Consider the following 15,000-nt stretch of genomic DNA (forward strand, 5'->3'; position numbering starts at 1 on the left):
TGAACATGATAGACCTACAGCTCTCATCAATGGCCATTTGAATTCACTTCAGAGCAATCCACTACTGCCAGACCAGAAGGTGAATACCCTGTGCTTCCTAATAAGCTTTATTAGAGCAAGTGGGAAGGTTCAACCTTTTTTAACCTAGCAAGGGAGTTTTCCTGGCTGGTTGTGTTTTTGCATGCCCTTCTGAAGAAATGTAGACTCCTCATACCTACGGGCTTCAGAAATACAGTTGATTACACTGTGAATCTTCTGTAGTTAAAAAAAAAAATCCCAACTTGGTTATATCTGTAGCTTCACCGATGTTGAACGTAGTGTTAATCCCAGGCAGGGTCAAACAAAACATTCAACTTGCGTTGTTTATCCCATTTGACAGTTTTGAAATTCAGAAACATGATGTGAATAGGTTATTGTAGGAGGGAAATTAGAACGTTTATGATAGGAGAAGAGAATAAATGTCTTTGTCATGAAAGAATCATTTCTGCATCAGCAGTCAGAATCCGGACACCTGCCTTCCAAACCCAATTTACGATGCTTTTATTTTTAGAAGAGCAGTCTCACAAAGCATTCCTTAATTCCAGAGGAGAGCATTTTTGTTGATTGGTAGTCCTGTAAAATTTGAATAAGTTATGATTTTTAAAACAGGGTTCTAGCTCTTGCTAATCGTTTTGTGCCACTAACAGCTTCATTAAAGATTATGTATCTTGATTCTTGATCCACAACTGGAAAGTTCTCAGACCGGAGTTAGAAATGAGGAAATTATACAAGTGTACAAATCATGTAGTATTAGAAGGCACTTCAGAGGGAAAATTAGTGATCAACAGTTGTCCAGCACCCCCAGTACTGGATAGTTTTAGATCTATTTTAATCTCCTTAATAAGTCCTATAGCTATGCAAGTGAGTGCATTTTGATAACTGCTGTTCCTAATTTGTAACAATTACTGTCAACCTTCAGTTAAGAGACTGTTCATTCCACACTGGCCCAGAAAAGAGTGAAATGTATGACTCGTGCGCATAATTTTATTCACATCATATTTCATACTGATTATGTATTGATGACATTGATTCATTTACTCTTTACAGCGCCACTTGCATGGATATTAAATCTTATTGACCACAGATGAATTTTAATTTCAGATTGGTGATAGATTTTTCCATCAGCTCTGATAGTATGTTTGACTTTTTCATCATTAACCCAGGCAATCACACAGCACTGAGTTATTGCATTGAAACAAAAAGTGCACACTTCACTTGGTAATTCTTTATGGATTTACAATAGGAACTTCATTAATGTCTGTTGTAAGGATCACAAAAAAACAACATTTATCTGCAAATAGGAATTTAGCAAGCTTCAAAAGTCTCGGGAAAAAATATTAGACTCCTTTGTCTTCTGTAATGCATTTAAATGCTGTGTGTGGGGAAAAAGACTAATATTTGAAAAGTTTTAACCATTTAAAATTTTACCACCACATTTTAGTGATTTATTGTTTTCCCTTACTCAAATTTATGCGATAATTTTAAATATATTTTCTGTTTCTTTATTAAGTAAATGTTAATTACATCAAAATATGCACCCTTTAGTAATGTGAGAAGATACATAGAATATCATTTTAAGAATAGAAGTCTAATTTTTATTGGAAATTAACAAGTCACCATTGATGAGGCATTCCAGGCTTCTTTAAGGAGTGCCAGTATGTGTAAGTACTTATAGACTTTTATGGTTTGAATTGTGATGAAGTGAATCTATAGGGCAGAGTTGAGAACATTGAATGGGTCACATAAATATTTTGAGATACCCATTTCAATTTAGAGGCAAAGCCATTTGTAGTTATACTTGGTAGCCAAAAAAAGAAAAAATGTGCTAGGAATAAAATGGTTGATCTCTTCTCCACCCACTCCAAAGAAAGAGCTTGGTTTTTCCACAAATTCTATCTTAAGTTTGTTGCTGGTTTTATACTGTTTCTTTCCCTGACTTAGCCAGGGATAAAAAATGATTGTTACAGCTCACGAACATGCATGGTGAGAAGCAAAGGATGTAGAGACAAGATAGAAAATGTAGCTAGACTTTGAGGCACTGAATGGGGCAATAGCAATGTTAGCGAAGGACTAAGTCTAAAGGACACGTAAGAAACCTGAGCAGGGTCTCGCATCACCATCTTACTGAAGTACAAGATGATGTAAATTTAGAGGAGGTAGGGGGGAAACTGGAGAAAAATCTGGTTTACATGTTTATGAGATTTCATATATTGTGCCTTTCATATAAATCTTCTGTTCTCCACACTTTTTCAGCATGGGAGAGGTACGGTGTTCATTTTGGAACACAAAATATCTTAGGCAACGAATAAGAACCTACTAGTGTATGTTTTCTTAACGTTGGAAGCCAAAAAGAGACAGGTGGGCTTCAAAAATTAATAGCTCTTAAAAGACATAAGGTAATAGAACTTAAGGATAGGTTCTCGTCAGGCATTGGTGAGAAGCTGTGTGTTTTGGGGGTGATGTTAATTAAGAACATTTCCCTGTTGGCATAAATGTCTCACATTTTTGCCCTTGGTGTTCAGCTCACCATGAACACAGTCAATTCACAAGGTAGTTTTAGTAAATAAGGGTTTTGGGCAAGCTGAATGTGGTCCGGAGAGATATTAATGAGAAGACAAGGGGAAGAGGTGGTGAGAACACACTTCCTGGTGGAACATAAACTCCTTTTTGGACCTGGAGAATGCTTTAGAATTATTTTCCCAGAACCCTGTGGTGTTTCTTTTCTGGAGAAGATGAGATGGGGAGAAATGACAAATAGCCCCATTTTATTATTTTCTCCTCTTGTTCTCCATATTTTTGGTAGGGAAAATTGGACATTAATTTTGGCCGTTTTCCTTCTGTTCACAGAACCAATTACATTTTTAGTGCATGATGCCTGATAAACACACCCAAGCATCCCCTGGCTTAGAAGTAATGAGTTGATTATTTCTACATCCCTTCTTTAAAGGCAGCTAATAGTATGGAAAGTATCGGCCCCCGTCGTCTGGTCTTTTTAAACTTTCAACCTCCTGAAATTTGTTCCCAGTGTCTGAGATGTAGAGTTTACGTGTTGTTCTGCATCACTGGCTTTTGTAGATCCTGAGAAAAATAATTTTAAGTTTTTAAATCATACAGTCTCTTGACTAAAATCTCAGAACACTAACATTCAAAGACCTGCAAAATTTTATAGCTTTTATTATTTAAAGGAGGGAGCTTGGCTATCCTCAGGAGGATATTGCCTTCTAGAGAGTTGTGTAAATACAATCAGGAATTGTGGCTATTTTTCTTTTTGGTAAATTTTTGCCTGCTCTGGAATTCTTTCATACAATCAAGGATGATGGTTCCATCTAGAATTATCTGTGCTTTTAACTAAAATAAGAGATCACATCTTTTTAGTTGGAGGAAAATTCAACGAGTGTTCTAGTTTACGCATCTCTTTACAGTGCCCACATAGTCACATAATTGGTGTTGTGTGTGTCCATCATAGAGGACATTTGATGCTCATTTATTAAATATGCTTGCTGGCTGCTGCTGCTGCATCTTTGTTCTGGACAGACAAATTACCTTTCTCACACTGAGCTTCCACTCTGGGGAATTAAGCCTCCACCACTTTAATTAGCTTGGAAGTGGGGGGTTGCAGTTCCTAATAGACTTCAGGCTTTTAGTAAGTTAGGGACAGGGTGAAACGAGAACTTCCTGGGAAGCTCAAAATGTCATTTAAAAACCATAAAAAACTAATATATATTATTTCATTTTGGTAATTGCAAACAGATTGTATTTGACGACTGTGTGGATTATTATTTCTAACTTAGACATTGAAGTTAGAACCCATTGAACTACGTTCTTTAATTGAGCACAAGGCATTAGCACATTGCATGTGTTTGATTCATATCACTATAATATTTATGTAATATTAAGTTACATAGCAGATAAATACTAGGTGAAAAGTAGTATCTGAATATTTGTGTGTGTGTTTGTGTATGTATATATATATATATACACATATATATATATGCATGTATCTGTATACACACTCACACCCCACCATGGGTAGAGAAGGACACGGGTGAATAGATGTCACATGGGGATATTAGAATAATAATACCTGCCAATACTTGTCCAACATTTATTAAGTGCCACGCACTGTTGAAAGTGCTCCATATATATTATGTCTTGTTATCCATACTTTAAAGATGAAGAAACTGAGACCCAGACAGGTTAAGTAACTTGCAGAAGTTACACAGTTGAGTTTATTAACCCGACACTTCCTCGGGAGGAACTTGGCTCTGAATGTGCCTTTAAGATGCAACCACTAGGCAAGGTGTTCTAATTCATTCCTTTCAGAAAGAAACTTGCTTTTAACAGAGTTAAGCAATTCGTTGTAGAACTTGACACCAGAAACTTTCTGAAAGTCCATTTATTGTCTCATTTTCTCTGCTAGTAAAACTGCGGAAAATGTTATCCTTTAGTTCCTCACTGACGGAGTAAGTAGCGTGGAAGGCTCCATCCAGTCACAGCGGGAAAGTAATCTAATAAAAGAAGATTAGTGAATGGAGAGAAGACAAAAGCAGTCATGTTTGAGTTTAATATCTCTCAAATTTAGCATTTTAGCTAAGATGCCCGTTTTTATTTCTTGCAGGTCTGCTAAAAGGTCAGAGTAATGCAGAATGCGTGCCTTCATCTCAGACTTTGTTCATCACAGGTGGATCCCGTGTGTCTTCAGTAGACAAGTCACCTTTGTAGCTAGCACCAGTGCCAGCTCCATGCCATTGCACCTTCTTTAGTCTTGATTGTCCTTCCCGCATTTATTGGTGTATTAAAATGACTGAATATGAACATTAAGGACTCCATGAACCTGGGCTAATGGGAGACTGTAGAGAAAATGAAAAAAGATCCACCGGAGGACATCTTTGGGGGGAGGGAACTTGGGAGGAGGGAAATGACTAATGAAGCTAATTAAAAGAAGCATTCAAATCTGCTTTCTACCCTCATTAACAATTAGCAGGGCACTGGCCAGAGTTTGTACCCTGTGTTTTACCTTAACAACATTCTATTTGCTCCTTTGTATATTTAAGTGTTGTAAGGAAATGTGTTTCAATCAAAACTGAACATGAGATAAAGGAAAGAGATGTGGCTTTTGTGATATTCTATCACAAACACTTTTATTGTATCTCTGTAAAATACAATGTATGTATGCATGTAAGTGTTCTTGTCCTAATGTTGCTATTCCATGGCAAAGAGAAAAAAAAAGAACGAAAAAAGAAAAAAAATTGGAAAAAAAAATCAGGCTCATAGCAGCTACTGTGTAGAAATTTCCCTCTACTTCTAATTTGCTGAATGAAGAAAAAAATCTTTTATTTGTGATATTTTCAGAGACATTTGCTCTAGTATGGTGTATTTAAATAATAAAAACTTAAAAGAAAAAATATTCGATGGAGTTTGGGTTTAAGCACTGCTTTTTCTCTTCTGTATTTTGCGAAATTCTAGTTTTTTTGTTCCATATCAAGCTTACTTTAAATCTTAGGGGTTGAGAGAGGAGGTGTGTATATTTATTTAGCTCTGGGCCAATAGGGTATTCTTCAAATTACTTAACCATGCCATTTTTGGCAAGGGTACAAAGCAGCATTTCTAACGGAGGCCTTTGTATGAGTTCAGAATATTCTGTTAATAGCACTTCATTACACTTCTATATCACAGTGAATCTTTTGTGTTTATATATAAATATTTGTTTGATTCTTCAGCTATTTCGTTTATTCTTTTTTCTCAATAGGAAAGCCTTGGGTATTGGTGAGAAGCATGTTAAAGAATGTAGCGTAACCATCTTGTCGTCTCACCAGGTTGATAGCTTTTGAAGGAAACAGCATTTCTAAACCATACCTGTAGCTATTTTGAAGTCCCCTTAGTTGTCAGGGACCCGGAGCTCTTTACAGGCATCTGCCAGGGGTGAAGCAGCCGTTTCCTGGTGAGCTTTCAGACTCATGTGGTCTGCTGTGTGATTTGTTTATTTTCTTTTGCTCTCACACTCCTTCCCTGACTCTGCCTTTCCGTATGTTTGGGGAAGATTTGGATTTTATTTTGTAGTAGTCTTGAGAGAATTTAGTTGCTAGTTCTGGGCAGCAGCAGAGTATCCCCAGTAGTGGCTGGTTTGCCTGCGGTGGTGCCCTGTGGAAGCGGGTGTGGGCGCAGGACTCAGTGGGCCCATGGTGGGTGCCGACAGCGGGAACTGCCAGAGTCTGCACTGCCAGGCTTGTTATCTGAGTGGATCTCAACTACAGCTTCTACCACAGGTTAATAAAACCAGGTGTGTTTCCAATGCTGCTTTTAATTTTCTTTCTAAAAATGGCATTTGTTTTATTTTCTCTTGCTCCAGAAAAGCTCCCAGTACAGATCCTCTCTTTGAGAATAGGAATAGGTTCTGTAGAGGGCTCTAGCTCGGCACATCTCAGCTAGCGGTCAGCTTGCTTTGGGATCTTCTGCTTTGAAAGATTCCAGGCCGGGAGGAAGAATCAGTTGCTCGAGCTGCAGACCTCCTGTAAGAGAACTTAAAAGTGGAGAGTTAAAGTGAATCATTTTGTTAGAGCTTTATAAAAAGAAAATGCAAGGAAAAAAATGAAATCATATAAATAATATCTGTTAGAGTTAGATCCTTGGGGAATTTCTAGGAACTAGTTCTAGTTACATTTTTTTCCTTTAAGATACTTTAAAGGAACATGGACTCTTCAGAATAGAAAAGAAGAAATGCGTTAATAAGAATGCAAGCATCTATATTTTTGGCATAAGCACTCATGTCCCACATAGTGTAGAAATTCAAAGGAGATAGTTAATAACTTTTAGTAAGTAATGCAGAGTGGCATTTAGTGATGTGGAGGGCTAAGGTCATTAAAGACTTTAAATGAACTATTATATGGCTGGTTCCTCAAGCACTGCTGCGTATTTAATAACGAGCTTCTAAAAGCATTTCTTAAGTTGCAGACCTATAAGATTACAAATGTCACTCATGTTAGTATAATCCACATGCAAGTGATGAAGTCTTCCCTTTGATGTGCTAAATTGGAGAAGGACTAATGGAGCTATGAATATACAATAGAACATATTTAAGTAGTAGTCTTGCTTTAGGTAAAACACTTTCCTGAAACCAGAGGCATTTCAAACAATAAAACCCAGCTCTAATGGGGATGCTCTGTGTGGATAGAAAGCTACTCAAAACACTCAGGTTTATTCTGATGTGAGCAGTGATTGTGTTCCTCCCCTAACCCCAACATTGCTTAGGCAAAAAAAAAAAAAAAATCCGCGAGCTTGTTCACCTTTCATCCGTTGCATTTGTGATGCTAGTGAGATGTACTCTGTTCTTTTGAAAGGACTTACTTAATATTAACCACGTCATAGAGCAAGATGGCCCCCAGTCTCTACAAGTAAGTGCAATTAAAAATAAAAGCAAATGTTACTGAGACCTGCTAAACTCCTAATAAAAAAAAATGTTTATGATACATATAAATGACTCAATCATGCAAATTGTCACTCTTGCTAATGAAACAATTTTGTAAAAAGATTGTCCTCTGCAAGGGCTTAATGTTTTTTACCTATCTGTCTAGTTCGATTTACACATCCCGAAAGGCAGGGGAACCCGCACGAAGCCTTTCCAGACCACACCGTTTGCCGCAAGACACTATTTCCCACTCTTCCTGATTTATTAGGAAAGAGTTTAACATGGACTGTAGTGTCTTATAAAATGAGAAAACTGTCACACCGAAATTAAGCCTGTGAAATTGTCATCCTCTTAATATTAACTGTATTTAACTTTTCTTTTGCTCGTATTAACATTGATATTTGGAACAACTAACTAGTCATTAGAAATGAAGCTGTTAAATGGCTTTAAATGTCAATATAGTAAGATTCTAATGTGCACTACTATTTATATAAAATATTTCTTAAGCCCAATGAATTATATAACAAACAATGAATCCAAGACTTATGTATCAAGAGACTAGTGAAGAGTTTCCGTGTAGCCTAAGTAATTGTATTGAGAAGAGGTTTTTCCAAAAAGACACCTTTGCCCGGGAATTACATCCTGGGTGCTGATGCGCCTATGACTGAGAGGCCCTTTGGAAACAGACAAGTAACAAGTTGATGTTACTTGTCGCTTTGTTACTAAGACCTATTGTCAGTCCACTCAAGTCACAGAAATGCTTATTGCAGTTAAATAGCAATTTGTTTCCATGAAACTGCAATTAAAGTATTACTGAGCAGCCATTTTAGATTGGCAATGCTCTAAACGCATTTTAAACAGCCAGCAGCAACTCCCACTTGCAGAGTCTGGGATCTGACTAGCAGCAAAGTGTAACACATTCACCCATGTTGGGTATCTAGTTAAGAGGCGTCTGTAGCCCTCTGCTCCCATCGTGAACATGCTGAGAGCAATGACAAGACAGGGCTGGTTTTTGGAAGGTGAACTTGCAACTTACCTCATGTGAATACTATTTTCAGTTGTTCAAGAAGTGCTTTATGCTAGTAGATCTGTGCATGTTACCTAGAGGGAATGTTTTCAAGTTCAGATTGATTCTGCTGAGAATGGACTGCAATTCGGAGGCCTCAAGCCAATAATGTACTACAGGTCCTGACATGTTACAGCTGTGTAAACAGGGCCATTCTATCTCCTAAATCACAACTAATAAAGCATAGGATGAAAATCAATTGATTCTGTTATAAGTTCTTTGAATGACACTGGAAAGTTGTTTAATGACTCTCCGTTAGAACGAACAAGCCTGAGTTGAGCCGCCAAAATACCTATTTTAATCGTCTCTCTGTGCAGAGAGGGGGCAGGACAGCCTTTCCTGGGATTTAGCATCACCACCGCCGGATCAAAACCTGCTGGGGAGAGAAAGGCTCTGAACTGAATTCTTCCTGCGGATCTAAAGTTCAGGGTTTGTTGAGCGAGAAAGGTGGAGTGCAAAGGTTTTATTGAAAATGCGAAACATTGATGTAAGATCCTGAGACAGGAAAGGGTTTCAGAGGTGGTGTTTCAAAATGCAATTAGCGCTGAATTCTAACCAGCTTGGAAACAATCATTAGCTCACGAGAACAGGAGCCATCTCACCTTCCTTCGGCCTAGGAAGTTGCCTCCACCTTGAATCAAAGATTTCCATCCTCAACTTTTTCAAAAATAATTTCGTTGTGCAGTGCATCTGTTTATAGGCTCTCACCCATGTTGTTTGAGCTGCGTTTTTTTAAGTAAGAAGAAAACATCAAAGAGTTTTTTCCTAAATTAATTTTTCATTTTCCGTGAATTGCATGTTTTTAGGAACTGAAAAGAGAAAATCTGAAGACAAACTGAATTTACAAATGAAGATTAATTATGAAAGCTAGAAAGGAAATTGCTTGCTTGGGCTGTAATTATATACCTTTTTCTTTATTTAAATAAGGTTTGGCAGAGATGGGTGTGTCTTCAATCCTGCATATCCCTCTAAGGCCTCTGATTCAATTTCTGTCATCAATCATGGGACTTACACTTTCCATAGACCTTACATCTTTAAATATAATGTTTAATATAACAACTTTATCTTGGAGTCTATAATACTTTGTAAATCTACATGTTAACATTTATGATTAACACGTTATCTCACTCAGTCCTCACAATAATCCTCTTAATTATTACTGCCTCAGTTTTACAGATGAGGTCCCTAAAGATCAGGGAGGTGACGTATTAAGCAGGGCCGGGACTAGAGTGAGGTGAATAGGCGCTCTCTTTCGGTGCAACATTTAAGGGAGTGCCCCCCCCCCCAAAATCAGGAATCAAAATAATGTTTTTATGCAATATTTTTGAAAATAAACAAAATTAATGCAAAAACATCCATGATGAACAAAATATCACGAATGTAAATAAAGGCAGGGGCAGTATTCCTTATCTTCCCTTTTGCCTCAGGCTCCCACATGGCTGGGCACTGGTTTTAAGCCGAAAGTGCCAGAACTACTCTTTGAACCCTGGCATCTGGAGCATTTTGGTAGATTTGCCTTATCAATTGTTAGACTGCAACAATGATAAACTTGATTCTGTAAGCCATAACTAGGGTTTTTTCCCCTTAAAAAACTAACATATTGCGTTTTGATCTTTATCCAACCTGGAATGCCAACTCGTTTAGATTGCCTACCTATTTTAGCATTGCTCTAAAAGAAATTTCTTTTGAGTTTTGACAAATCTCAGCTACTTCGTGATGAGTAATTAAGTATAATTGATAACAGCTCTGCCCACAAATTCTTGGGGAGGAAAAAAGCAAGGCTCGTAATCATATTAGTCCAGAAAGCAAAATGGATAAATATATCCCAAATGAATAGTAAATAGTGTTTTAAAAATGTTTGAATGAGCTGTGGCTTGAGTCTGCAGATGATATTTGTGGCAAATAAAAGGTCAATGAATTTGATTATATAAAAGTAACAAATCCTTTTATAAGTATAAAAGAAGTAATAGACATACACAGGCACAACAATTTTTATAGAAAATTTTTACATGTTCCAGTGTGATGTGAAAAGCAGACATAGGAACAAAAGCACTAATATTCATGTTTGTTGTTTTAAGATGAGAGAGCACTGAAGTATTCAAATGGAACAGATTATACCTTTAATTACATCCAAACATGATTCTGAGCTGATTTTTAAAATTTTGTTGGCTGTACTTCCTATTTTCCCATTAATTGCTAGAATCTAAAGAGATGTCAAAATTTGTAAATAAGTTAGATAACACACCATTAAACCCAAGCTGCCTTTATTACAAAGAGAAAAATAGTTAAGGAAAAATTTCTACTCAATTTAATACAACATTATTTTGATGTTGACATAAAGGTTAGGGAAAAAAGACTTTTTTTTGGCTTGGATTCTCAACTTTTGTGGATTTTGGTGCCAAAGTACCAGTTCTCAAAGTGCATAATGTCTGTATGTTATTTCATGGGGTGTCTCAGCCCAATGACTCTTTGCAGACACCATCTTTTAATCTTTTATTCTGCTATTGTGCAAAATGAGACTAAACTTAACCAATATATGTTTTTTTTTCCACTCTGAAGACTAAATTACCCTTCTCGTTGGATGTGGATGGATATACCTACATATATTCTCCTTAGATTGTAAGGACCTGGAAAATATGCATAGATCAACACACGATAGATTTAAAACTACAGAGTATCAGTTGTAAAGAATGAGATACCATGTATTTATGTGTGTATTATAACCTGAGCTCCTAAAATCAGTAGGTTAACTCTGGTGGCATCTGTAAGGGGTAGGCAGGATTTGCACCAGGTAGTGAGGCTGCAGGCCCACGTGCTCAACCACTTCGTTATAATACTCTCTCTAGTGTGACTGAAAACCGCCATGCATTCCAGTTTTTCAGCAAATGCCGTCTGTACCTAAAGCTGGATAACCAGTACAAGCAGTAGCCTGAATAATGTTTATCAGTCTTTTTTTTTTTTCTTGGCGGGGGCAGGAATAGATATTTCTGGAATTTATCATAGATAAAATATTTTCTCTTAAAATTCTAGGCTATGGAGAAATTTCTATGATGAGAAAAAGGGAGTAGGGAGAATAGAAGGAACAAGTTCCTTAAATAAATCGCCCTTTGAGGGAGGATTAAGGGGCTGGCATCTCTCACTGCAGATTGAGAAGAAGTCTGTATGGGCTCCCCGAACGCCCTCCCCACACACCTTGTATCCATGGCTTTGTTTGTCTTATTTCTCTGCTGTCACCAAGACCCTCTGCCCTACCCATCCAGGATGCTGTTACTGTGCATGGGAAAACTCACGCTATGCTTTTGTGTACTGCCAGCCCTTGCAAGGCTGTGACATTAGGAGGTTTCAGACATTAGCCATGTTGGCAGTTTTTAAAAGATACAGCGTTGGGTGACACTTCATGGGTGTGTCAGGGAGAGCCGAGGTGAAATGAAAATTTCTACAGAAGAAAAGCAGGCGCCAATGTTCTTGATGACGTTTGGGGTACCACTGTGGCAAGAAGCATTGCCTCTGGTTTGTTAAAGCTACAGCCACTGGAAATCTAATCCTTCTCTTCTCTGGAAGTGCAGTAGAGGCAGTAGGGTCCGGAAAGAGATGGAGGAGGTAGGTTTGAGTTTTCTGATTTGTTACTGAGTGAATCAGGCAGATAAACAGGCTTGATTTCCAAAGGACAAGCAAGCCTGAATAGATTTCTGACATGGAGGCACTTAGCTAGGTCTTTCTTCGCGGGCATGAGTGTAATTCACGAAACTCCATCAGTTATCTCACGCTGTAAGCAATTGTTTTTTTTACCCTCTTTAAGTAGTAAAACGTGTTTTAAAATTAAAAAGAAGTGTGGGAAAAGAGATTCCAGCTGACTTACATGCTCTCAAAGGCCAGGCGGTCTTTGCTGTGGGCCGAGCAAAGGTGCAGCTGTAATATTTTTCTCCCTAAATTGTGTTTTATATTTTTTTAGTCCAGAATTTGATTTCCAACAGGCCCACCAAAGGATTCTGCCTCTGGAATCTCCTTGTTTTGCATGCAGATGGCGTGTTAATGAACTCATTACTGTGCATTTTATCCAGCTCTGGACAGATTTGTGACATTATTTTTCAAAACAAAATGGGGTTAGGCAGTTGGTTGGTTGGGCCTGATGAGAACTGGGTGACTAAGTTAAAAAATATTTCCCAAAACACTATCAACCTGCTCAGGGTTGCTGCTAAACAGTCTGTAAAAACTATCTCTACCCGCTTCACTGCCCCCCAAAAAAGGTTCTTTGATTTCCCCACATTCCTACAGAACTTCAGAACTGTGTGCCTTCCAGGAGATGTGTAGGCCAAGTTCACTCCAAGGCTACATGATTCTGGGCTTTTTTTTTTGATTCCTTGGGTATCCGTGGGCATTGTGTGTATCTATGTAACCTCTTTCAGCTTAGCTTTCTGCACCAACCAAGGGAGAGACAGTATTCGTTGTTGTCTTAAGGGAACTGCTATGAAAATCAATGATGGAATATTTACCTTGTATTCTGTGCTCTGTGATTTTTAGGACAAAGGTACTCACGTCTCCCCACCTTGCTCTTTTATTTTAAAGCATGTGATAAAGCACATATTGTACTATAATGTGAAATAAGCCCCAAACTGGGAGTCAGGAAACACTTGGAATTTAATTGTAGTCCTGAAGGGAAGTCAAATAGAACCTATGATTAAATTTGCCTTTGCAATCAAATATTAGCCATGGGCTAGTTGTTTAATCTCACTACCTCATTTTGCCCATCTGCAAAATAGGAATTCACTAATAACAGCTGTATTTGCCAATGCATTAGATGAGTCATTAGAAGGTAAAAGGGCTTTTAGATTCTGAGGATGGCACTCTTTCAGATTGTAAACACTGAAACAATGGAAAATACAGTCACTTCTCTGATTTAAGGGTTAATTATAAGGTCTTCAATTTGCTTTGAAAATTATTGTAGCCAACTCTTACCTGTCTTCTCCAAAAGAGGGGAATGATGATGTATATAACCCTGGATGGATCCAAAACAATGGATAACACAATTTATTTTTGGTTTAGAGGTAATATGTAATTTTTTCATTTTTTTAAAAAGTCTACTTTTAAAGTCTACTTTTTTAAAAAGTCTACTTTTTTGAGCAGTTTTAGGTTCACAGAAAAATTGAGAGGAAGGTACAGAGACTTCTCATATACTGCCTGCTCCCACCTATTTGCAAGCTCCCCCATTATCAACATCCTCCACCAAAGTGGTACATTTGTTACAACTGAGGAACAGTTGACACATCATAATCACCCAGAGTCCATAGTTTCTGTTAGTGTTCACTCTTGATGTTGTATGTTCTGTGGGTTTGGACAAATGTATAATGACATGTATCCATCCTTCAACACCCTATAAATCCTCTGTGCTCCTCCTTTGCACCCCTCCCCCACCCCACAAACCCTGGTAACCACTGATCTTTTTACTGTCTCCATAGTTTTGCCTTTTCTAGAATGTCATGCAGTTGGAATTATACAGTATGTAGGCTTTTTAGCTTGGCTTCTTTCATTTAGTAATATGCATTTAATTTTCCTCTATGTCTTTTCATGGTTTGAAAGCTCATTTCCTTTTAGTGCTGAATAATATTCCATTGTCTGGGTGTACCACAGTTTATTTATCCATTCACCTACTGAAGGACATCTTGGTTGCTTCCAAGTTTTGGCAATTATGAATAAAGCTGCTGTAATCATCCATGTGCAGGTTTTTGTATGGATATGAGTTTTCAATTACGTAATTTTTGGAAGCAAGATAATAATGCTTTTGTTAGGCAAATGTTACACAAAATTTGCAATTCTGTAAACCCATACCAAATGGTGTAGAAGGTAGCTCAGGAAAGAAATGAACATTTATTAAACAATTATATGGGCCATGCATTTTTTTCATATGTTGTCCCCAGCATATGACTTTGAGGAATATTTCCCACTCTTACATTTGCAGATGAGGGAGCAGGGATGAGGTTAAATAACCTGCTCAAGGTCATAGAGCTGGAGTTATTTGAAAAAGGTGAATCTGACCCCAGAGCCCTATCAGTAGGTTCCTGTGGCCTCCTGGGGGGAAAGCATATTGGGATTAAAGCTTTACCACAGCTAATCCCCTGGTGGGCTAGTCTACCATCAGATAATGGGGTTGATACTACACATTTAAAACCAGAGCAAACTTGTAAATGTTAAAAATGTTTGATGGCCTTTGGAAGGAGACATGGATCCATGTGTCATTGTTTACATGTGAAAATAGTTGTAGTGCCCTCTTGACTATCCACTTTCCTTCGAAAGGATAATAACCTTTATTTCCCCATTTCATGGCTCTTCGAGGAAGGAGAGCAAATTATCATTTGCTATTTGCCTGGGAATTCAATTAGAGCTGACTATTATTGAGCTCAGCAGTTTATATGCAATAACTCATTTAATTCTCATAGGAAACCTATATAGTTGGTTTTATGAATCCATTTGACATATGTGGAAACTGAGACTT

At 37.7% G+C, this 15,000-nt stretch overlaps 1 protein-coding gene across 2 annotated transcripts in view; it reads left to right on the forward strand.

The window, feature by feature from the left end:
• Positions 1–5,446, forward strand: part of LMO4 (LIM domain only 4) — a 16,809-nt gene extending 11,363 nt beyond the window's left edge. For both annotated transcript variants that reach the window (XM_044749066.2, XM_014827562.3), the window contains exons 4-5: positions 1–79; positions 4,658–5,446. The exon at positions 1–79 is cut by the window's left edge and continues 77 nt beyond it. In XM_044749066.2, coding sequence (XP_044605001.1) covers positions 1–79; positions 4,658–4,666 — 88 coding nt within the window. In that variant the 3' untranslated portion in view covers positions 4,667–5,446. The remainder of the gene's footprint in view (positions 80–4,657) is intronic.
• Positions 5,447–15,000: the final 9,554 nt, after the last annotated feature.

This window comes from Equus asinus, chromosome 16 (genome assembly GCF_041296235.1).
Source record: "Equus asinus isolate D_3611 breed Donkey chromosome 16, EquAss-T2T_v2, whole genome shotgun sequence".
NCBI lineage: Eukaryota > Metazoa > Chordata > Mammalia > Perissodactyla > Equidae > Equus > Equus asinus.